Source organism: Taudactylus pleione, unplaced genomic scaffold, assembly GCF_031769625.1.
Source record: "Taudactylus pleione unplaced genomic scaffold, aTauple2 ptg000253l, whole genome shotgun sequence".
Classification (NCBI taxonomy): Eukaryota; Metazoa; Chordata; class Amphibia; order Anura; family Myobatrachidae; genus Taudactylus; species Taudactylus pleione.
The window spans coordinates 3,121,163-3,143,826 of NW_028284655.1; the positions used below are offsets into that span (position 1 = coordinate 3,121,163).

Below are 22,664 nucleotides of genomic sequence, written 5' to 3' on the forward strand. Positions count from 1 at the left end.
TCGCTCACATCAACTTAATGACATTGCACAGGTGCTTGTAAAGGGTGGGGTTTACACTAAGCTACAGAAAAAAGGGATTTTCAATCCAGCACACTGCAGCAAAATCAACAAAAATACTTGAATCCTACATGATAATAGAAATTCAGAGGTATTGGTTTACATTCATTTGCAAATATATGAATAAGCGCTGGGCCAACGTCAAGGCTCCTCTGTACCAGCGTCTCTAACATTATGGGGTTCATGTCCGAGACGCAGGGAACCCCAAAAGAATCCAGCCAAGGACTATCCCCAGGGCATCACACGAAAAAAGGTGAAAGTGAAGTGCAAAGTGGGCCTTTTTAGGTAATGATCCCAGGAACTCTCTCTCTCTCAACTCTCACTGAGAAACACATTGCACTGGCAATGAGAGGAAGCTCGGCACTCCCTTAAATACCCAGTGCTGCACTGTGACAGGCCAGAGAGAGCATGTGACACACCAGGATAGGGCGACTAGCATGACCGGAGGCAAGATGGCGGCGCCCATGCCAGAGCGGAATGATAGCACCACCAGGCCTAACCAGACCAGAGTGACAGTATGCCCGCACAGGACTATGCGCAGTAAAAGCACCCCGCCAGATACCAGTGCCACCACCAGATGCCCCTCGCCATAGCGTCCTCACAGGTAATACCTGCCGGGCGGCATGCCGAGAAACCCTAACCGTGACAAAGGGGCTCTACTGTGTGGCATAATGTGTATAAGGGGTACTACTATGTGGCGTAATGTGTATAAGGGGTACTTATATATTAATAATAGTGGGACACTACTACATCATATTGTTACTAGGGGGCACTACTTTATCTTATTATTAATAGTGATATTACAAGTGATATTAATATAGATTATTAGAAGAATACATTTTCAGATAAAGGAAGATGTTTCTAAAAGCTGAGTAAATATTCTGAAAAGGCAACTCATGGCCTGTAAGTTATAGGGCTCAATTTAAGAAACATCACTCTCATGCAGCGGTACACTTCATTATGTATCGGAGTGATACGGAATTAAGGTCTGATGCAATTTGTTAACATACACTTACCTTTTGGAATCTCCCAATGCCCTGCACAAACCTTGTTGCCCGCCAAAAATCTAACAAGCTGTTGCTGGTGACGTTTCGTGATCCCCCTCATAGTACCCAGGGACCTCAGCGGAAAGGAGGTCCTCTCCCACCCACCCCACCTGTGAATGTAGGATCCTGAGGGAGCATCATCAACAAATCCCCAACAGTGTCCTTCGGGGTGCAATGGTGAGCTTAAATCTGAATGATTCTCCCAGTTCAAAGATAGTGCCCCCAGTGAGACAATCATGGCTTCCCAGGAGACAGCCAATCTAAGGCATTCAATGCAATCGCAGAAAGTTCAGTCTGGCGGTGGTGCTTCAAAAAAGAAGAGCTCCAGTATAGAAGACTTCCAGCAGAAACTGGAAAATACTCTGTGCTGGCAACAGAGTGTTGAGGATGGCAGCTGGCAGTGAGAGTCAGGAATGACACTGAGGACCTGCAGTGGTGGGAAGCAAGAGAGCAATACAAAGCTCCCTACTGCAAGCTCTCCCTCCGGACTGGGTAGGCCCCATTGGGCCCTCCCTACATACCTATAATTCCCTGGACCACCAGGGATTTTAGGCACTAGGCCCATGGTGCACAATAAATTCAGGCACTACATACAAGTGTTAGGCTATTGGAGCAGAAAAGTCTTAGATGCTAGGCCCGTGGCCCCTGACGTTCCCCTGATAAGTGTGAGGAGTTATCCGGCTCCCATGCTCCTCTTTTCCCTTCAAAACAAAGCCCACATTTTCCTAAAAAAATAAAGCCTGTTTTACATGGCAAATTAGGGTAATAGGCCCTCCTAAAGAAAGCAGCCCCTAGTTAGTGATTCAGTGTTGCTAGCAGGGGTGGTTTTATAATGGGTGCAGAGTGTGCGGTGCACACGGGCCCCTGGGTCATCGGGGGCCCGCACCGCACACCCTGCACCCATACTATACTTACCCCTTTGGAGGCCCACTTTGGGGCCGGTGTCATCACTGTAAAAATGGCAGGAAAATGGCCGCTGCGGCCATTTTTCCGTCGTTCTGCGCATGAGCATTACAGGCAAAATGGCAGCCGTGGCCATTTTCCCGGTGACCTGCTCATGAGATATAGACTCTGGGCACACTCTAGTGACCAGAGTCTATGAGTGCAGCGCTGGCCGCGCTACGCTCAGTGTGCTGCTGGCCGCCGGACTAAGAGGAGGGTGCCCATGACTGCACATGGGCCTCCTCCTCTCTAGAAACGCCCCTGGTTGGTAGTTAGACACCTGGTTGGGTGGCACCTGGGCCGGTAACAGAAATCTTGGGGCCCATTACACAGACATTTCTGGGCCCCCTCCCCCTTGACCCCGACACCTTGCCGATGCCAGCAGTGACAGCCCCCATATTATGCCCCCAGTAGTAAGGCCTCTGTAATGCCCCCTGTAGAGCCCCCATATTATGCCCCCAGTAGTAAGGCCCCTGTAATGCCCCCTGTAGTGCCCCCTTATTATGCCCCCAGTAGTAAGGCCCCTGTAGTGCCCCCATATTATGCCCCTAGTAGTAAACCCCCCACCGACATACACACACAAAAAAAAAATACTAAAAAGTAGAGATCTGTTACATCTAGAAATGGAAATGGGATTCAAATCCCGACAGCGGATGCCCGACAAGGTCCCAACAGGGGCAGGTAAGTACCCTAACCTCCCCTGCCCCCCCATCCCTCCCTTAGTGGTGCCTAATCCTAACCTCCCCCCTTAGTGCTTAACCGTAACCTACCCCCGGAGGTGCCTAACCCTAACACCCCATTACCGCTTCCTAAACCTAACCCTCCCGGGGGTGCCTAACCCTAACCTCGCCCTGGGGGTGCCTAACCCTAACCCTGCTAGACTCCCTAATCCTAACCCTCCCCCCCCGCCGCTATCGCTAAGGGCGCCCCGGACTTACCTTAGTTAGGGATGTCTTCCTCGGCATTCCGGCGTCGGGATTATGATTAGCGTCAGTATATCGACGCCTACCATAAATCCCTAGCCGGCATTCCGCTGTCGGGATTGTGACATGACTACATCCCTTAGAAATGGGCAGGTCATGTAGCCAGGATCAGATGGTGTCCCCTCCCCAACCACAGCTTTGATCTGAATAACTGTAGTCCAAAACTCTCAAATTTTAGAGCAATCCCACCATCTATGAAGGGGGGAACCTTGTGTCGCCTCCATAACGCCAGCATGTATTGGGGAGACCTGGGAACATTTTACAAAGAAGCTTGGGTGTGAGAAATGTAAAATGTGTCTCAACAACCGAGGCATGTGAGTAGACGTGGGTATATAAAAAGATTTTTTCCCCACTGTCGGTCAGAGTTGGTAAGTCCCAGTTCCCTCTGCCAGACTGTGGTAAAAGTGGGAGAGAACAGAGCTAAATTTCCATCATCAGTTTATATATATCAGAATCAGTGCATCAGGACACCAGAGGAACAGTGCATAAACATTCTAAGGGAGTGAGAGCTCGGGAGAGTGAGATTTTTGTAGAAAATGTTTCACTTGCAAATAAATGCCAAAGTCCACCTCACCTGAAAGGTGGGGAAGGGAGACACCGTATCATTCTCTACCAGGAGCAGGATAGCATGGGAGAAATCATCAGATGGATCAGAGATTGTAGAGTCAGTACCCAAAGAGCCACTTCAAAAGGGATAGGTAAAAAGCTATTTTCAATAATGACTCACTTTTAATTGAGTCTGTACATCTCGTCCATTCAACTATGCGACTGAGAAGGACGACATGGCATTAAGTCAAAATGTTTGGGAGCTAACGTCCACTTTGGTGTTTACGTCTTTCCCAAAACATTTCTGATACCTTTTGTAACTGCACCTTTGTGCGTACATATTGTGTAATGCATGCACTGAGTTTTTAGGGATTTTCATGAATGTGCAGTGGCAAAAAAAAAATCACTCAACTCCGTGAGATTGCATCGCCATTGCGTGTGACTCAGGCCCATAATGTCATTCTACTCACTCAATGTGAACATTCATAGGCACAGGTAAAGTACTGTATGAAATTATTTCTGATAGAGGACATAGAAATGGGTCTTATATTATTTGACATCACACGGAGGCGGGGCCACAATCGCTGGTGATTACAGCAATGCCTGGAGCATCCTGAGGATGCTTCGGGGAGCTGTAAGGGCAGCGGTATGACCATCTGAAGCTTCCTAAGGATGCTCCAGGCGGCACTGCTGCATAGATTCTGGCTGCAGGGTGCCATTCTAGGCACCCTTCTAGCCAGATGAGACTAGCAGAAAAAAGCTAAGAGGGTCAGACCAAATTATTCCGGGGGCCTTATACGCCCCCCGGGCCTGTGGTTCCCCATCCCTGCATTAAAGGGTTCCATATATCTTCTCAGCTGATATAAGCCATGCATGCTGATCTCTCCATAATCCCATCCTTATTGCCACCAAAGTCCCCTGCAGTGATGACAAATTGTGCCCGATGGAAGAGCGGCTGGGAAGTAGCACCAGGCACAGGAGTTACAGTGCCTGCGATTGGTGTGCCATGGTTACTGTTCGGTGCAAGCTTCATTTGAGCCCCATCCACAATAAAACTAATCTATGACCAGTTCTACAACCTAATATGAGTGATTATAGAGATAATGTGAATTCAAAATTAGTTTGTTTCATTTTTTCGAGAAGTGACTGTACAATGTGACGTCATTATACAGAAAAGTGATCTGCCAACACTGATCTCCAGAGCTCCCAGTTCTTCTCTGTCTGCTTTCACTTCTCTCTTTATGCAGACTCAGTTTAGATTCTTCATGTTGACAGCAGGAATCTGTAGGATTGTGGGTAGCGGGACTGAGAGCAGGATAAATAAGGGGCATACAGAGCAGCACTGCAGAAGGACAGAGGACAGCAGGTCGTGATGAGCTTGTATGAGAATAAAGATGGCGGTGGTAAGAATAATAGCAAAGATTCTGGTGGGACAAAGGGCCTCATTCAGAGGCAGTCGTAGGATGCAAGCAGTCGTTCTGAAACAGGGCGGCCACTTGCATCCTGAACGGCCGCCTCCATGTCGGTCTTTAGGCTGTGGGTTAACACCCACAGCTCTAACGACCGCTAAGGGTGATGGTCACGATTGTCAAGACCATCGCGACCATCAGGGCTTACGACGAGACCCTAAGGTAGGGTCTCATCAACCTTAAGCCCCAGGGAGCTTCCTGCTCTGTTTGAGCAGGAAGCTCTCCACTGACATCACTGATGATGTCAGTGGGGCCGCCCCCAAACGGCAAGCGTTCCGACAGGAACGCCTCCATATGGCCAGGCACGCCCCCGGCCCGCCCAGCAAACAGAGCGAGCTGTCACTCAACATCGACAGCTCGCCCCGTTTACTACGAGATCCCTAACGACGGATCACCCGTCGTTAGCCGGGTCTCGCACATACGCACGACGGAGCCGGCTCCATCGTGCGCATGTGCACTGGAGCAACATCGACCCGGTTGCGAGCTCGTAGAGCTAACGACCGGGTCTGAATAAGCTCCAAAGAACCTACTGTACACACCTCTCATAGGGGTCTATTCACTAAGCCTTGGATGGAGATAAAGTGTATGGAGATAAAGTGTATGGAGATAAAGTGTATGGAGATAAAGGAGTCTATTTACTAAGCCTTGAAAGGAAGATAAAGTGAGCGGCAATAAAGTCCCAACCAATCAGCTCCTGTCATGTCACAGGCTGTCTTTGAAAAATGACAGTTAGGAGCCAATTGGTTGGAACTTTATCTCCATCCAAGGCTTAGTGAATAGACCCCTAAGTACCAGCCAATCAGCTCCTAACTGCCATGTCACAGGCTGTGTTTAAAAAATGACAGGAGCTGACTGGCTGGTACTTTATCTCCATCCAAGGCTTAGTAAATAGACTCCTTTATCTCCATACACTTTATCTCCATACACTTTATCTCCATCCAAGGCTAAGTAAATAGATCCCATAGTTTTTCTTCTTGCTCTCAGGACAATACCCACAGGACGATGAGGAGATGTACATAGACATGGACACGGTTAGGAGATTATCGACCGAGGATACTGAAGCACCAGAATCATTTAAGATGTGCAAATGTAAAGTATAACTAATACAGTATTTAAATGAACAAGAGAGATCCATAGAGGAGGGGCAAACTCTGCCTGTATATATAGTATGATTTACCTACAAGTCTACATTTGATCCTAGAAAGTAGCTCTGTGATAGTTTGTATGAGTTTAGTTAGTATGATTTAAAGTCATTGATAAATAAACAGTTGTTTCATGCGGTGATGAGTGTGTGGTGAGCTAGCAGTTGGCGGCTTCTAAAGTGCAATGGGTAGTTCGCATGCATGCTGATCTGGTCTGGTGAGTATGTATTAAGCCAGTTGGGAGGATCTAGTGTGTATTCCGATGAGTAAAATGTACTGAGCTAATTGTAGAAAGTGATAAAATTGCTGGAAGGTTCCATCATGCTTGATCTGGCAAATATGTGGTTATCTAGTAGGTAGGATTCACTGTGTACTGGGATGGGCAATAAGTGTTATGCTAGTTATAAGGTACTGTTGTAAGGATCGGTATGAAATACCGCCGGACGCATGTTCGGCGGTTCAAATCCCGACGCCGGAAGACCGGCACCAGTGAAGATCCCGACAGCAGCTAAGGTAAGTACTAACTAACCTAAACCCCCCACAACCCTCCCTTAGGGGTGCCTAACCTCCCCACCAAGTGCCTATCCCTAACACCCTCTATAAGTTCCTAAACCTAACCACCCCTTCCCCGCAGCCTAAACCTAAGTCTCCCGGGGGGGTGCCTATCCCTAACCCTCCCCGGGGGGTGCCCACCCCTAAGTCTCCCCCGGGAGCCCCTAACCTAACCCTCCCTCCGCGCGGCTCTCTGCGCCCGGCTTACCTTCGATCGGGATGCCGGACATCGGGCCCCCGGCGTAGGTAAAATGACAGGTGTCGGGATTTCGACACCTGTCATTAGACCCTTGCCGGGATTAGACAGGTCGGCATTTAGACCATCGGCATCCCGACTGCATATCCTGTTGTATTAGGCTGGTCAGTAACAGTATGGTTTGAGCTAGTTTATTGCTTCCAGTGTGTGTTGGGCTCATTACTGTGTATTGAGCTAGTAGGATGGATCCATTATTTCCACATGCTTAGAATGTTGAAACAATATTTGGAACATTTCCTGTGCTGTCCTTTACATTAACAGCAGGAAAAAGGCAGATACGCAGTTTCTTAAGGTTCACTCTGTGAACAGAAGTTAATAATTAACTAGTAATATTGATTAATGTTTTAAAAAACTAGATCTGTTCTTCTGTTATACAATAAAACAGCAAAACAAATAGAAAATTGCTTCTGTCTGCATCTAACTTTGCTCTACGACTCCCGGCGGTAATCATCGGGACTCATGTGCTGTGCAGTAGACTAAAAACATCAGCCTCTTGCGTCCGTCATTAACACTGGCCGATTAACTTATACAGTAAGTAGTTAACAAGGCTCAAACAATCGACATGCAATACAGTCATTTGGAATTACTGCCAAATGATTGGACCTGAACAATTTAACCACCCTGATGAGTGGCCAGATTAGCCATCATCTAGATCAATGTCCAATCAGGCGATTGTCCGGATCTCAATGTGTGCAGCCAGCTTTAGGTGACCTTTACATCATGTAAGCAAAATTTTTTTAAAGTCTTTTAATGGAAACAATAAAAGGTATTTTCCCTTGTGTACTTATATTTCAAGACGTAATCAATTTACATTTGGTAGTTTGCCTGTCGTATATATTCTCTTCCATTACTGTGAACCTCCCAATTTGTTTGCTCATTACGGAATATATATATATATATATATATATATATATATATATATATTGTCTCATTATCTACTTTCTTAGATGGTTTCTGCAGGCAGAAGTGGTCTGTGCTAGGTACAGTGGCTTTTCTGGGGTTTCTGTGCCTGCTTTGGATAATCCTGATGAGCACTGTATGTACTATCTGTGAGTATAAGAAACATTGGAAAAAAGTGATAAGAAATGTAAGAGAGCAGAGAAATGTAAGAGCCACAGTAAGTGATGATCGGAAATGAGATTCAACGACTGTAGAAATGTGGGCAGTTATGCAATTGCCTGTCTTATGATATACTGTATGTCTTTTTCTGCAGACCAAGCTATCTTGGGCCATCTGGAGGAAATGAAGCAGAGTAACAGAGAGACCAACATGAAATGTAATTAGCGTCTTACACTCTTTCTAACATACAGTAATCACAGATGTACCTGTAATCAGAATACACCCCAGAATGCTCTGACTCCAAAAGTAAAAGTGCACTTTTTAAAATAAACTTTCAATATTACATTACATTATTTTTATAACTAGATGTTGTCCCCAGCACTGCCTGATTTTTTTTTCTCTCTACATTTCCTCCTCTCTCTCCCCCTCATCTATTTCTCTTATCAGCACCTGATTTTATTATATAGACTATTCTTCTTAGCATTACCATTTTTTTTCATCTTTACTAGTGTACTTTTTGGAATGTTTCCTTTCCATTCTGTATGTGGCCTATGCATCCAAGTCTGGCCTTTTACCTTACTTCTATAAGGTACTTGTTGGACTGAGGCATACTTAGGGGTGTAGCCAATCATTAGAAAGTGCATTGGCTGGGCCCCTTTTAAAATATACAGTATATGTAGTATATTCTGCTGGTGCATACATGATATTGTATCAGATTAATTACAGCAATGTACTGTAGAAAATATATCATAGTCCTGTGCAGTATAATGTAACATATGTATAATGTATAATTCAGGAGGGATGGGCCCTCAGGCAGTGGGACTCACCGGGGGTTTCCCCTGTACCCCTGTTGGCCAGTCCAACCCTGTATACGGTTATACATTATGGTTGTGGATTATGCTGTGATGTTATTGTGTGATTATCAGGAGTGTCTGTGTGTTCATCCTAAGGTGGAATGTAATGAGTAAGTATGGGAAAAAACTAGGGGTGAGCGGGTTCGGTTTTACTCGGATTTACTCGGATCTTTAAACGGCATTTTATTGGCTACCGCCTATCATGTGTTTTGGATAGCCAATATAATAAATCCGAATTTGCAGTAAAGTGGCGATAAGAACCGAGTAAATCCGAGTAAAACCGAGCCTGCACATCCCTAGAAAAAACGGACGTGTTTGTAGACTGTAGATCATACTTGCTGACTTTTTGTGAGACCCATTCCAGGGAGAACCAAAGGGGGCATCGATGTCTGATAGGTGGGGCAGCATTGTGCCACAAACATTTAATTGTGAGCCCCACTGTTCAAAACTGATTTGCTGCATTTTATAACAGTGGCGTGGCTACATATCATTGTGGTCAGCCTCATGCTGTTCAAAGCTTCAAGTTGCAGCATTTTACATTGGGGGGGGCTACAATGACACTATTCAGTACAAAATCGCATCATCCAACCACAGGACAGGAAGTGGCCGGCGTTCGGGAGATGGGCCAACTCTGGCAGGAGGCCAGGAAAGTTCCCCTGAATTTGGGACTCTCTTGGTCCTGGAGAATTGACTACTGTGCTGTAGTTGTGTTATGCATGAAGTCTGTGGAAGTACCATCACCAACACTGGCGGGAGGGGTCAGAGGTCATACCAATTGTTTTTACATTCCAACATGATGACATCATTTGTATTACTCTTCAGCCTTACATATATAGGCAATTTATTATCCACAATGGAACACAGGCTCTAGCAAAATTCAAATCATCAGCCTTACCATACCTAAATGTATAGCTGTACTAAATGTGCTTTAGAGGTGATGCATACAATGATTAGACAGTGACCCAGTGTTGGAATGGATGGAATGCATGGAAACTGGTGCAGTATGGGCTACTGTATGTATAGAGAAGAATTGGCCAATTGGCCGCATATCAAAAAAGGCTAATTGCTATGTATATTTTTGGATACACAGTGATGTTACCTTATTGTGTTCTCTAGTATCACAGACTAATGAAAGTGTTGTGAGAGCCCAAGAACAGCTTCTGGCCAAAATAAAAGAAATCAACAACTTGGGTAAGTGTCCCGAAACAGCCATCTTTATTTCCAGCAGATGCTTTTTGATAATACTGATAGTAGCCGGGGTAACAGTGTAAGTCTTTCTTATTATGTCACTCCCTGGTACCTTTGGTTTCCGAACACCTTTAGGTTCCACGCTATAGGCGTAATTTGCAAAGTGCCCTAGATGCATGGTACACACCCTTGGTTTTGTGCAGTTGTGTCTAGATGGTTGTCCAATGATGTTGAGTATAGAACCCGATCTGTGTCTGTGTTCATTCACAAGTTAAGAGCCATTTAATGTTCCTTTATCACAGTACTTTAGCAAATATTAATAAAGGGGCATTAAATGTTCTGAAACATCGATTACAGTACACAAATCTACTTGGTGAACTTCTGGCGAGGTGACGTTTCTTCATCTAACAGTTGGCAGGGCTACCATCAGAAATGTTGGGGCCCGGGACTAACAAAGTAGGCAGCCCCCCTTTATGTAACCACTTGCTCTCACTGTGCACCTGGCTGTGTGTGTGTGTATATATATATATATATATATATATATATAACTAATACAGATAGCCAGGCTCACTCTTTCTTACTCTGTTATCTCTACACTCTCCCTCTCCGGCCCTAGCCAGGCAGTTCCCACTGCCCGCATCCGAATGACATGCTGGCTGCTGCTGCAAGCCTGCAGATCTCAAGACTTACCTCTATGAAAGGTCTATTTACTAAGCCTTGGATGGAGATAAAGTGAACGGAGATAAAGTACCAGCCAACCAGCTCCTGTCATGTCACCGGCTGTGTTTGAAAAATGACAGTTAGGAGCTGATTGGCTGGTACCTTATCTCCGTCAGCTTTATCACCATCCAAGGCTTAGTAAATAGACCCCTGAAGGAGGCTCCTTCTTCTCTCGGGATGGTTGGCTGGCAAGGCTCCTCTCTCTACCAATAGCATGTCATAACGTTACACGCGCCGACTCGCAATGGTTGCTCCTATAGCCAGGCTGAGTAAGCTGAGACGTCCACCGAAATAGACCCTGGCTTCGACCGTCCCAGAAAATGGGGCGACACGCCCTCGTTTCTGGGAAAGCAGGCCAGGAACCAGTGATGTGCGGTGAGGTGAGGCAGAGCCTTTCCTGTCATACTTATGTATACTCCAGAGTTTTGACTGTAAAAATTATAAGAAAATAATTAAAGAAAATATTGTAAATATCTTCTTTGTATTATTCTAATCATTTTTATAGTCAAAACTCTGTAGTAAAATGTATATGACAAGTGAGGCACTGCCTCCCCTGTCTACCTTTTCTGCACATCCCTGATCAAAACTCACCAAATTTCCTGCACTATATACTGCTGCAACTTTGTATAATGCCCACATGAACCCTGGAAATCTAGCCAGTGCTTCACCATCCATTTACCTCACCGCATGTCACTGCAAGGAATGCCCTCGCTCTGCCCCCCCCCCCCCCAACCACTTCTGCCTGTCAGTCAGGCTGCAGCATTGAAACCCTGCAAGCAGACTTACAGATGCATCCTGCACACGTGCAGTTCTCCAGCCATCGGAGACATACGCTAACCATCAGGTTTGCGTACATCTCTGAATCAGGCCCTAAATCTTGTTTTTGCATTTCTCTGCAATACTAGGCACTCCAGCATACCATAGTTATCACAGAACTCAGTTACAGCACCATCATCCTCCCATTGGCTGGTGCAAACTTCTGCTCCTCCGCAACAGCATTTAGCTCCACCCATCTGGGCGCATCTGCACAATTTCAGGCATGCAGCCCTAGCAGAGAAGAATGTTGTAGCACAAATCAGCCATTTTGCATATCATAAATGACCTCTATTATATGTTTCTCTTCTATTCAGTGAGAGCAGAATGTCCCCCAGGATGGAGATCAATAGGTTTGCAATGTTACTATGTATCAGTAGTTACTAAGCCATGGCAGGAGGCTGAGAAGTACTGCACTGAGCAGCAATCAAACCTTCTGATTGTAGAAAACAAGGTGGAAATGGTGAGTCTGCCGGGCAAAGAACAGTAACCGGATTCCCATACTCCGGGGAAGCGACCTCAGCTCTGCACTACGAGCTCTTGTCTTGTGTGTCAGCAATTGATGCTGCCGATAACATAACTCTGTGGATATCTATTACCACTTTTATGGTGCATAATTTGGACCAAACAGCAGCAGCTGAAGAGCAATAATCTGTAATCTGTCTAGCAGGGGCGTTTTAGGAGAGGAGGGGACCAGTGTGGAGACTCAGGGCCCTATTTATTAATGAAGCATAATGCCTTCAGCGCTCGTTAAAGGGGTAATGTCATCCTTTCTGCATTTAACAAACAACGGTAATCTTAGATTACCGCTGTTTGTCACAGCCTTGTTCTGGCCATCTTTAGATGGCGAGAGCGATGACCAGGCACTGCTGGGTCACCGTGTCATGCACATGCGCAGATGGACCATTGCACTTGCAAATTACACAGGAGCCCGTTGCTGGCAGTGTTAGGCTGCCAACAGCTTAGTGAGGACCTCGCGGACGAGGAGGACTTCGCTGGAGGGGTAAGTATTGGTAAATACTAGTGGCATTTTCGTTTGTATCACAGTGATACTATATGTAAAATGCAGTTGGTCCTTATGTTTGTTGATTAATGGCAGTGCAGTAGATTCTGGCTTTGTGCCAAAATCTACTGCGCATGCCCGAGTCACTGGGAACATAGCTGCCACCATTTTCCCAGGGAATTTGCAGCGCCTGGCCAGCGCTGCAGAGTAGCACTATGGGGACTACAGGCAGGTAAGTATAAGACTATATGGGCAGGCTGTGCGGTGTGGCCCCGCTGGACCCAGAGGCCCATGTGCACCGCACATTCTTCACCTATAATAGATACGCCCCTGCTGTCTAATGCAAAGCAAGTGTCTGATTGTATCTAGGATAGTGGCAGTTTTGCACCTAGACACAATGGGGGTGATTCAGGGGACGGGTTACAGCAGCGACTGCGTCTGTGGTCGATGCAGCGTCACTCCACATATGTGCGTATTGGGACACCTTTGGCCTCAACATCAGACATTGCACTTGCCCTATGGAAGGCGAAGAATGTCTGACTGAACATGGACGCCAGTGTCAGTGCAACTGCGTCGCTGACACCAACATACTTGTGAGACTCCCATGTCTGACAGCCACCACCCCCCCTCCTAGTTACCACTCAAAAACGCCCATTGGAATTGCACGGACCTGCATGTAAACCAATATGCGTCTCTGTGCATTAACCATCCGGAAACATGCACAGAGGCAAAACCAGTGGCCACTCGCTTCCATGCATCCACCTCTGCATCACCCTCAAAGTTATTAAAGGAGTCCTACTGCCAACATAAAGCACATCTTTCTTTCAGACTAAAGGGACATCATCCTTTCTCGCTAGTCACATACAGTTCACACCCTGTTGCATTGGGAGAACTTTCTGCTGCTTCTCTTTATCAGTCCCTACATTGGTAGCTTTAGTACATACTCCCTCCGGTAGTGGGCAACTAGGTCAGGACATGTGAAAGGGGCGATGGGGAGAGAAAATTATGTGGCAGAAATGGGAGGTGTGTGGGGTGCGATGGTGCGAATATCACAATGATGTAATGAAGAGCAAACCACACGAGATTCAGGAGCCTCTCAGACTCTCTGGGACCGTAAGCAAACATGCTTCACCGTATTCACTGTAATATACTTTTACTAATATACAAGACCACTAATAAAGCTGCACCAACATCATTTCCTCACTTGTCTCAAAATAGCTCCCAACTGGGCCCCTCTGTATCCAACTGGGCCTCTCTGCATCTCTCCTCCTCACTCATAATGTGCTGTCATTCTGCTTACAGGACTCTTTTTAGACTGCTTCCACTCTGTGAGGTTCCCCTCATTGTACAACAAGGCTTTCCTCTAGCCTGCAAACTTATGACATGACTTTATAGGGATGAGCAAACATATTACATGGCTGAGGGATGAGATAGTAGCTGAATCCCACTGTCAGGTCTTTGTATTCTACCTTTTTTGAACCTGGGCATTGACATGGTCAAGGAATCACAGACGAAGATAATGGCAACAAAATGAAATATAAGGCAATTATATATTTCCATTTGAAACTTGTGTCCAAATGAGATGTATTAGGTAAGACACCACACACCATAACTCCTAGCAATAACCACACCACTAATGCACAGTGCTGTACATGGAGGTATGACTTGTGTAATGACTGCCAAATACGTGATTCAGACTAAATTGACGGCCATGCATTTTGCTGCCTGATCGTGAATACAAAGAAACCACAAACACACATAAAAATAAAACTTGCATGGGAATCTGACAGTTAAAAAAATCCTAGCCATAGTAATGATTAAATAAGATATGTGGGTGGCCCAGTAAGCATTATTGTTGGACCAAGAGAACAGAGAAATGTATTTACCTGGTTCCTCTTTCTCTGTATCGTTCATCAGTTAGCAGATTTGTGCTGCTGCCTTAATTATACGGATGTTCCCTCCCCACACTGATATTGATTGAAAAACAGATTTGATTTATTATAACACAATTGATATCAGATCTATAATAAAAAATAATAATACATTTTTATCTTTCTAAATAATGTCGTAAAGACAGTAAATAGAAATTTATACTGAAATTAACATTTGCAAAAGTATATTTGATCAGAACCGTAACTAGACTTTTTGGTGCCCTGTGCCAGAGAGAGCATTGGCGCCTCCCCCCTCCATTTTTTAAATAGGGACCTAAGGTGGGCACCTGAAAAAGGGCCATGGCCTCATGGGGAAGGGCCAGGGAAGAGATAGGGGAGGCCAGGAGATGCTGGGGATAAAAGAGGAGCTAGAAGTGAGAATGATAATACACAGGAAAATTGACAGGCCCAAACAGCGCCCCTGACCTACAGTGCCCTAGTTACGGCCCTGTATTTGATACATTTACAGTATTCTAAAAAGCTCTGGCTTGTAGGCATGGCCAGGTAGGTTTCAGTGTGTAAGGGGGCAATTATCTGAACAAACTGTTTAAACGTTATCATTATGCAGTATTGTGTGTACAATTTTGAGGAGAAAAATGAATTTATTCCATTTTGGAATAAGGCTGTAACATAACAAAATGTGGAAAAAGTGAAGTGCTGTAAATACTTTCCGGATGCACTGTATGTTGTTGGAACTGGGGGCCCGATTCAGACCCGTTCGCTAGGCTGCGTTCAGCCGGACGATTTTTTTTCTATCTGCCCATGCGTATGTATTGCATTGCGCTGCGCGAGCCAGTCATTGCAATCGGGAAGCGTTCGCTCGGAGTACACAGATGGGCCGCTACTTTGAGTGACAGAATGTGCCGTTTGTGGGTGGTGACAGGGGAAGGTCCAGGAAAACGGGGGAGTGGATGTGCGAACGCAGGCGTTTCTGAGCGTCAAAACGACGTTCTATGGGCGTCCACAATTACAAGGCAGCGTCATTGTACACGTCACCTGGCTTCATTACACACTGAAGCACTCGCAGTGCTTGTGGTAGGGTAGGGTCAACCACAAGCACTGCGTATGCCTCCGATGGTTCTCGATGTTACCGATTGTTATATACACTTCCTGGAGATGACGTGTGCTGCGAAGGAAAGTGGGCGTCATTAGACCGGCGTGCGATCGCACTGCTGCGATCGCTAAGACATAGTGGGCGTCCTCATGTGTTGCCGTGCGATCGTTGCCTTTGCATATATTAGCAGCAGAGCGGCTGCGCGCGAACGCATCTAGCGAACGGGTCTGAATCGGGCCCTGTGAGTGAACGCTGCACATTGCGACCACACTGCTTGGTAAATTGAGTGGCATTGCTGTCCCGTAATTACTTGTATTGTTCACTAGTAATTAAAGGATGGCCTTTATTTAATAGCTTGCGATTTGTTAGTCCCGGCCTGATTTTGGCGAGATAGCCTATAGATTTAAAGCAGCAATTGGTTGTTAAAGCAAAACAACCTGGTTATGCGTTAAAACCAACTGCAGCTTTATATCTCCCGGCTATACAGCTGAAATCACACCAGGACCAGCAAATCGGCGCCTGTCACATATGGGCCTATATGTTAAAAAGGGGATGCAGTCAGGAAGCTGATGGTCGAAATGCCAACCGCTGGCTTCCCGACTGTCAAATCCCGGCAGGGTATTAATGACAGGCGTCGAAATCCCAACGCCTATCATTACACCTACGCCCATGCGGCCGGCAGTATAACATACTGATTCCGTTAAAAAGATACAGCTACTAACCTGAACTTTTTAGAAGAATGTAAAAATTTATGAAACATGTATTTGTAAATGTTATGTTAGCATAAATTTCTAATTATTAAATCAATGTTATTAAGTTAGAGATGAGCGGGTTCGGATTTACTCGGTTCTCAAAACGGCATTTTATTGGCTATCGGCTATCACGTGTTTTGGATAGCCAATAAAATAAATCCAAACTAATCCGAACTTGCAGTATTGTGCCGATAAGAACAGAGTAAATCCGAACCCGCTCATCCCTAGTTATTATATTTTTCAGATTGTTTAGAAATATAAAAAATACATTATTTTTTTTAATTATAAATCAGTTATTGAATGTGTTTCTTTCTAAAGAAGAAACCAAATGTTTTTTCTTAAATGAACACACACTTCGAAATACTATACAACCGCTGTGCTGCACATCCTTTCAATCATATATCATCACTGACTGCCAGCACTGGACCATTGGTTTCATTTGATCCAGGGCATTATCTGTGATAGAGTCTAGTACAGCTGAGGAATTTTCAAGGATATTTGTCTACAGTGCAAATTGTATAACTCTGAGTTTTCTTTCTATATGTTTATTTTTTATGTTTATTCTACATGAAATAGAGGGCGGAAGGTGCAGGTTGAGGAGCATTTTGTGCCTCTATCGAAGTTATCTGGCAACATGTATTCTTCCTGTTCTGGTCTTTTTCCAGGATGCCTTGCAGTTATTAATTGTCGGATGGCCATTTTGGATTGGCTTGAAGTTATCCTTTACCTCTTGGAAATGGGTTGATGGTTCAGATCTTACTTTCAGGTGAGCAATATAAAAAAACTGCCTATGATTTACAAAAGTGAAAAAAAAAAATCCCACAGCTCAAATTAGGTTCTGCGAAGCTGCATGATGGATTATATGGGAAACACACAAATTAGCTCTTCAGCATGGTGGAGTCTCCATTGGTAAGAAACTTCTGCTTCCGTTGTTGGGAAGAGATGGGTGGATTGGGGGGGCAGTTTCATCATGCACATTTGCCATGGTCGCAAAGTGTGCATTATGTAAATGACCATTATTGTCTAAAAATAGAACTATTTAAATATATTCTTGATCTCTGAAGTAATTAGTACTTAAATCTGCAACATGAGCTACAAAATAAAGATTTACCAATGTGCTTCTTCCTCTAGCCAGAGCCCTGGGTGCTGCTAGTTGCAGCCATTTTACCCAGGGCCTCCTCAAGTACTGAATGCCGTGAGGGGCACAAGTTATAGGTAGGATAAATCTCTGATTGGTCCACCAAGACACACCCATCTCAGCCATTTTAAAGTTGTGAGGAAAATTGATTTGAAGTTTCTGCCATTAGAGCTGCGGTATAAGCAGCTGCACAGAACAGCCCCCCAGGGTCTGGCTAGACTAGAGAATTCATAGCCTGCATTATAATACCGTGTTTCCCCGATAATAAGACCTACCCCGAAAATATGCCCTACCCTTTCTTTTGAAAAACAGTCCAAAATAAGCCCTACCCCGATGATAAGCCCTAACAAAAAAAAGGAGGAAAAAAAAATAATGGTGAGCAAAGAATTGTAAAACAGGACTGAGGGCATGATGGGGATAAAAGCAGGACTGAGGGCATGATGGGGATAAAAGAAGAACTGAGGGCATGATGGGGATAAAAGCAGGACTGAGGGCATGATGGGGATAAAAGAAGGACTGAGGGCATGATGGGGATAAAAGCAGGACTGAGGGCATGATGCTGTCAATGTTAATTAAAATAAGCCCTACCCCGAAAATAAGCCCTATGGAGTTTTTTTGACCCCCCCAAAAAATAAGACAGTGTCTTATTATCGGGGAAACACGGTACAAGCAATAGAGGCACATAGGCAAATGCAGGGAGGGGTTCCGTCTGCCTGGAACCCCCCTCCTCAGCCCACACCATAACCACAATAGAAATAGTAATATAATGGAATTTTACTAGCGCTGCATGTTCTTCTCAGTATCATAAATGAAATAAATAGCACCACCTGTGGATCTTTTAACATGTATCAGCCTGTAATAAATACACCTGTGCACCAATTAGGGGATTTGGATAACATGCACGGTTAGGGATCCACTGCTATAGAGTCCAATATTTACATATATGTCCAGGGCAGTGCTAGGTTCTTCTGCTGCTCCCCCAGACTCCCGGACTTGCTCCCATGCCCTGGAATGGTGCCCACATCTAAAATAAAAACATTCAGCTCAGGCAGGGTGGCCCTACTACCGCATTTAATGGCTTACTGTGATCGCTGGTCCTGTATATGCTGGAATTATGACACACAATACACTCTGTATGACGCATATTAAAGCTGGATAAGTGGTAATTATACTCTCTTCATCGACTGGCCACACTCACTCTAAAATCAAGCATTTGGAAACCCCCCTCTAGAAATCCTGCGTTTGCCACTGGAGGCAGCCACTGTATGGGATGAAGTAATATTTACTGTGTTTCCCCGATAATAAGACTCTGCAGACACTGTGCCTAGGGGACAACTGTTTCACTAACATGCTCCTTCCCCCACCCAGATCCCTGGTAAAAACAGCTGCATGTATTTCCTCCGCCTGTTTCACAGACCCATCCAAGAACTGAGTAGAGGGTGCGAGCAGGAGGACCAATCACATATGTCCACTAGTCGCAACCAAGGCATTGCAGCTTGAGATTGGTCCTCCTATACACACACCCTTTCAGCCTACATTTTAAATTGGCAAACTAAATTGCTGTGCCATCACACCACAACCATCATACTCCTCTCTAAGCCCATAAATCCAGCACCAACCTATTCTGTGTAGCTAAGATGGGCAGTAATGAATTCTGCACAGATGCATGTGACCCCCTCACACGAAATAAGCTCCACCCCCAAATATATTATCAAACAAGACCAAAATAAGCACTTTTCAATTTGGACCCTACACAATATCAGGCTTTGAATAAAGGAAACATATTTAGGGCTCCATCTATTACTGTTGCATATTTCTTTTATTATCACAGTGATAATAATAAATCTGCTGTTCGTGTTTAACATTTCTTACCCCTCCAGGTAGGTCCCGCAGTGTCCCTGTCCTCATTGGAGACCTACACTGTGCTGCCAGTTGCAGCCTTACCGCTATGGTCATAACTAGGGGTGTGTGACCTGTGCCATTTAACAGGGTGCAGGGCCCTGGGGGTGGCACCATTGCTGCCCCTTGGCACCTGCATCTGGCTTGCAGGGAGCCTGGAACTGTACCATGCAGTCAGTAGCACTGCTGTAAAGCCTTGGATACTCCGAGCAGGCACCATGCAGCCTGTATAGCTGCCCAGAGCAGCAGTGCTCTACTTCCCAGAGCCGGCAGCCCCACCTCCCTAGGTCTGATGTCATTACATCACAGGTTTAGGGGCTGGGCAGGCATAGGACACACTGCCGCTATGTTACGGCGCTGCTTACCGCTGCCACTGACGGGGCTGAACAGAAAAAAAGTATATACTGTACATTTTTCCTTATTTTGGTTGGTATTCCGCTGTGCAATGCTGATAAAATAAAGACATTTTTCTAATTTACAACCAAAATATAACCCCGTCAGCCCTATCTGTCATGTCTAGATTATAAATCTGAGTAGACGACACACAAAAAAGTTGAATTTGGTTTGTTCATGAATGGTAAAAACCCAGGACACTAAGTACTGTAGTTAATGTTGTACTTTCAGCAACTGGAGCCCTGGAGAGCCCAATAACCTTAGACAAATGGAACAGTGTGCGGAGATGAAGTCTGATGGATGGAATGATGTGGATTGTAGAATGATGAATAAATTCATCTGTAAGCGAAAGTGAATCTATGGCTACATGGACACACCTTCCCCTTCACCATGGCGACACAGCATGCAACAGTTCTACCAACTGTTCTGATAGGACAGAACTATTTGTGTCACTGACTAACAGAACTTATGTGGTATCCATATCGTACTGGAGTTTATATAGGACATATCACATTTAAACATTATATTTAACAGATTTTTACAATGCCCAGTTAAGCACTAGTAAATAAAGAGCTTAGGATAATAGAATGTAAGCTCTTTCGAGCAGGGCCCTCTACCCTCTTGTGCTTCTCCGTTCTCTACTTTCATCTACTTCTTACTCCCCACTAGGGCACCTAACACTTGCTTGCTTTGCTCTGTTGCTTATCTGGGTGTTATGGTCGTGAATGTAGCAATGTATATTATCCATGTCCTTGTCCTGTATTGTAATGTAAGTCACTGGTCATCCTATTTGTAAGGCGCTGCGGAACACTTGTGGCACCAAATAAATAAACTATAATAATAATAATACAGAGATGTCTCTGTTTTGTTATGTCTATGGCGTGATGTACTGTACCAAGCAGTGAAAAGAGTGTAGCAATTGCGCAAAGTAAACAATAAGTGTCTACCTATCATTTTATAGAATGTACTTGACAAATGCAACCTCACAGCTGATTGGTTGCTATAGACAACTTCTCCGCTGACCACTTCACAATTTTTTCTTCTTGAACCCTAAATGTGAAAAATGTTGCTATTACCTTGTGACTATGAGGGAGACCAGTTTGTGTGTATTGTTGTTGGTTCCATCTGTAGATGACATTAGTAGCCGTGGCGTCACTAGGATGGTGCGGGTCGTACCAGTTGACCACATCACAGGGTGTGACACCAAAATAGCAGAGCTGCTTTGCTATTTTGGTGTCACCACCCCTCACCCCAGGATGGTGTCACAGAGCAGCAGTGAGGTCAGAGAGAGGCTGGGGGCTGTCCAGCAGTTTCCGGAGTGCCAGGTAAGCCCCCAGGGTGACAAAAAAGAGGGCATGAGAAGTGATAATGCCCCCAAAATGGCATACAATAGGAGACGTGACTCCATGGGCACAAGGCTAGCCCCTTTTGCGAGCGCACACGCCAAAGGCGTGCCAAGCTGTCCAGGACTAGGGGTGACAGGATGACTAAGCGCACTGGGTGACACTGTTTACTAGTTTTTCTAGATTCATTTTCCTAACAGGGGTCCACACAGCGACAGGTTAAGACTGTAATAGGTACACACAGACTTAGTTGTACTCTCAGGGAGAAACTGATTAAATGGAGGTTTTGTGAAACCACCGGGTTTCCAATGGTTTTCTGGCAATTTAACATCCTGCCTATTTACTTACTTTATTTTACATACGCTAATAAGCTCTTGTCCAACACCCAAGACAATAAGCCACCTGTTTGCTGGAATCCTGTGTTGCCTCTCTAGATAGGAGGAGAAGCTCTTAAGATGACAATATATTGATTTTAGCTGTGAGATGATATAGCACCATTTAACAAAGTTGTATTTAATTATGCTGTCACAAAATTTACTTAAATACTATTACTTACTACATATTTCCAAACATTTATTTATAACTAGCTGGGATACCCGGCGTTGTCCGGGTTGAAGACTGGACGCTGAAGTATCCCTTCAGTATTGTCCTCACCTATAGCCCCATTCCACTGATCTTGAAACAGACCCCACTGTTTGCTAACATGCATGCATACAGTGACGCAACTACCGTGGGTGCAAGGGGTTCAGCTGCTATGGTGCCCGGGCGGCCTCTGTGGTCGACCGCTCCCCCTGCTCCCAGTCACTCACACAAGGTGGTCGAGGGGGCCCAAGTGTTAGCGATGTTGATTTGCTGCCTGCCCGCCTGCTGATTACAGCTGGCGCACTGGCAAGCACTCATGGAGAGACAGCACCGCCGGTCGCGAAGCAATCAGGGTTCGCAGACTGGCAGCCAATCAGCTGTGGTTGCTCTTGATTGGCTGCTGGTCCGGGAGATCCGATTGGCAAAAGACCGGCGGCAGATTCAAATTGCACCGGCGCGATCTCTCCATGTCTGTTACTGCCTGCCGGTGCACCAGCTGTAGTTAGCTGGCAGCCTGGCCCCAAATCCACACCTTCAGGCTGCTGATGGCACACAGGGGGAGGCGAGTTGCTGGGGGGGCATAACGTCTAAGGGGCCTACTATTGTGTGGAATAATGTGTTATATGGGGCACTACTACTATGTGGCTTAATCTGTAAAGGGTATAATGTGTAAAGGGGCATTACTGTGTTCTAGGTACGCCCTTGCATGCAAACACAGGGGTTCTGGATTTAATATGAACTTTAGCCATAAAGTTTGACAATTGCTCAGACTATGAGGATAAAAAGAATACTTTTATAACTTTCTCACAGGATTTTGGCAGACTGCCAATTTCCACTGGAGCGTATCACCATTTTTAGGGATTGTGTGACAATGTGTGGCCCTGACAAAGCTCAAACCTAGGCAAAAACCTAATCCTGGTCAAACTACATCACCTTGCCAAA

At 45.3% G+C, this 22,664-nt stretch overlaps 1 protein-coding gene across 2 annotated transcripts; it reads left to right on the forward strand.

The window, feature by feature from the left end:
* The first annotated feature begins 4,919 nt into the window (after positions 1-4,919).
* On the forward strand, positions 4,920-20,610 carry LOC148515104 (C-type lectin domain family 17, member A-like). 2 transcript variants are annotated; one of them, XM_088480338.1, is made up of 8 exons: positions 4,920-4,977; positions 6,028-6,132; positions 7,941-8,042; positions 8,207-8,269; positions 10,023-10,097; positions 11,945-12,090; positions 17,033-17,133; positions 20,029-20,610. In XM_088480338.1, the coding sequence occupies exons 1-8, from the start codon at positions 4,947-4,949 to the stop codon at positions 20,150-20,152; spliced, it is 747 nt and encodes a 248-aa protein (XP_088336464.1). In that variant the 5' UTR covers positions 4,920-4,946; the 3' UTR covers positions 20,153-20,610. The 2 variants fall into 2 exon arrangements, with proteins under 2 accessions (XP_088336464.1, XP_088336465.1); XM_088480339.1 differs by lacking the exon at positions 11,945-12,090 and having other exon boundaries at positions 16,944-17,133.
* Positions 20,611-22,664: the final 2,054 nt, after the last annotated feature.

Excerpts from the sequence above, each read along its gene's own strand:
- LOC148515104 (XM_088480338.1), top strand. The coding sequence starts at position 4,947 with ATGAGCTTGTATGAGAATAAAGATGGCGGTG. Across the intron at positions 4,978-6,027 it reads TGAGAATAAAGATGGCGGTG|GACAATACCCACAGGACGAT; the intron begins GTAAGAATAATA and ends TCTTGCTCTCAG. Across the intron at positions 10,098-11,944 it reads AAAAGAAATCAACAACTTGG|TGAGAGCAGAATGTCCCCCA; the intron begins GTAAGTGTCCCG and ends TCTTCTATTCAG.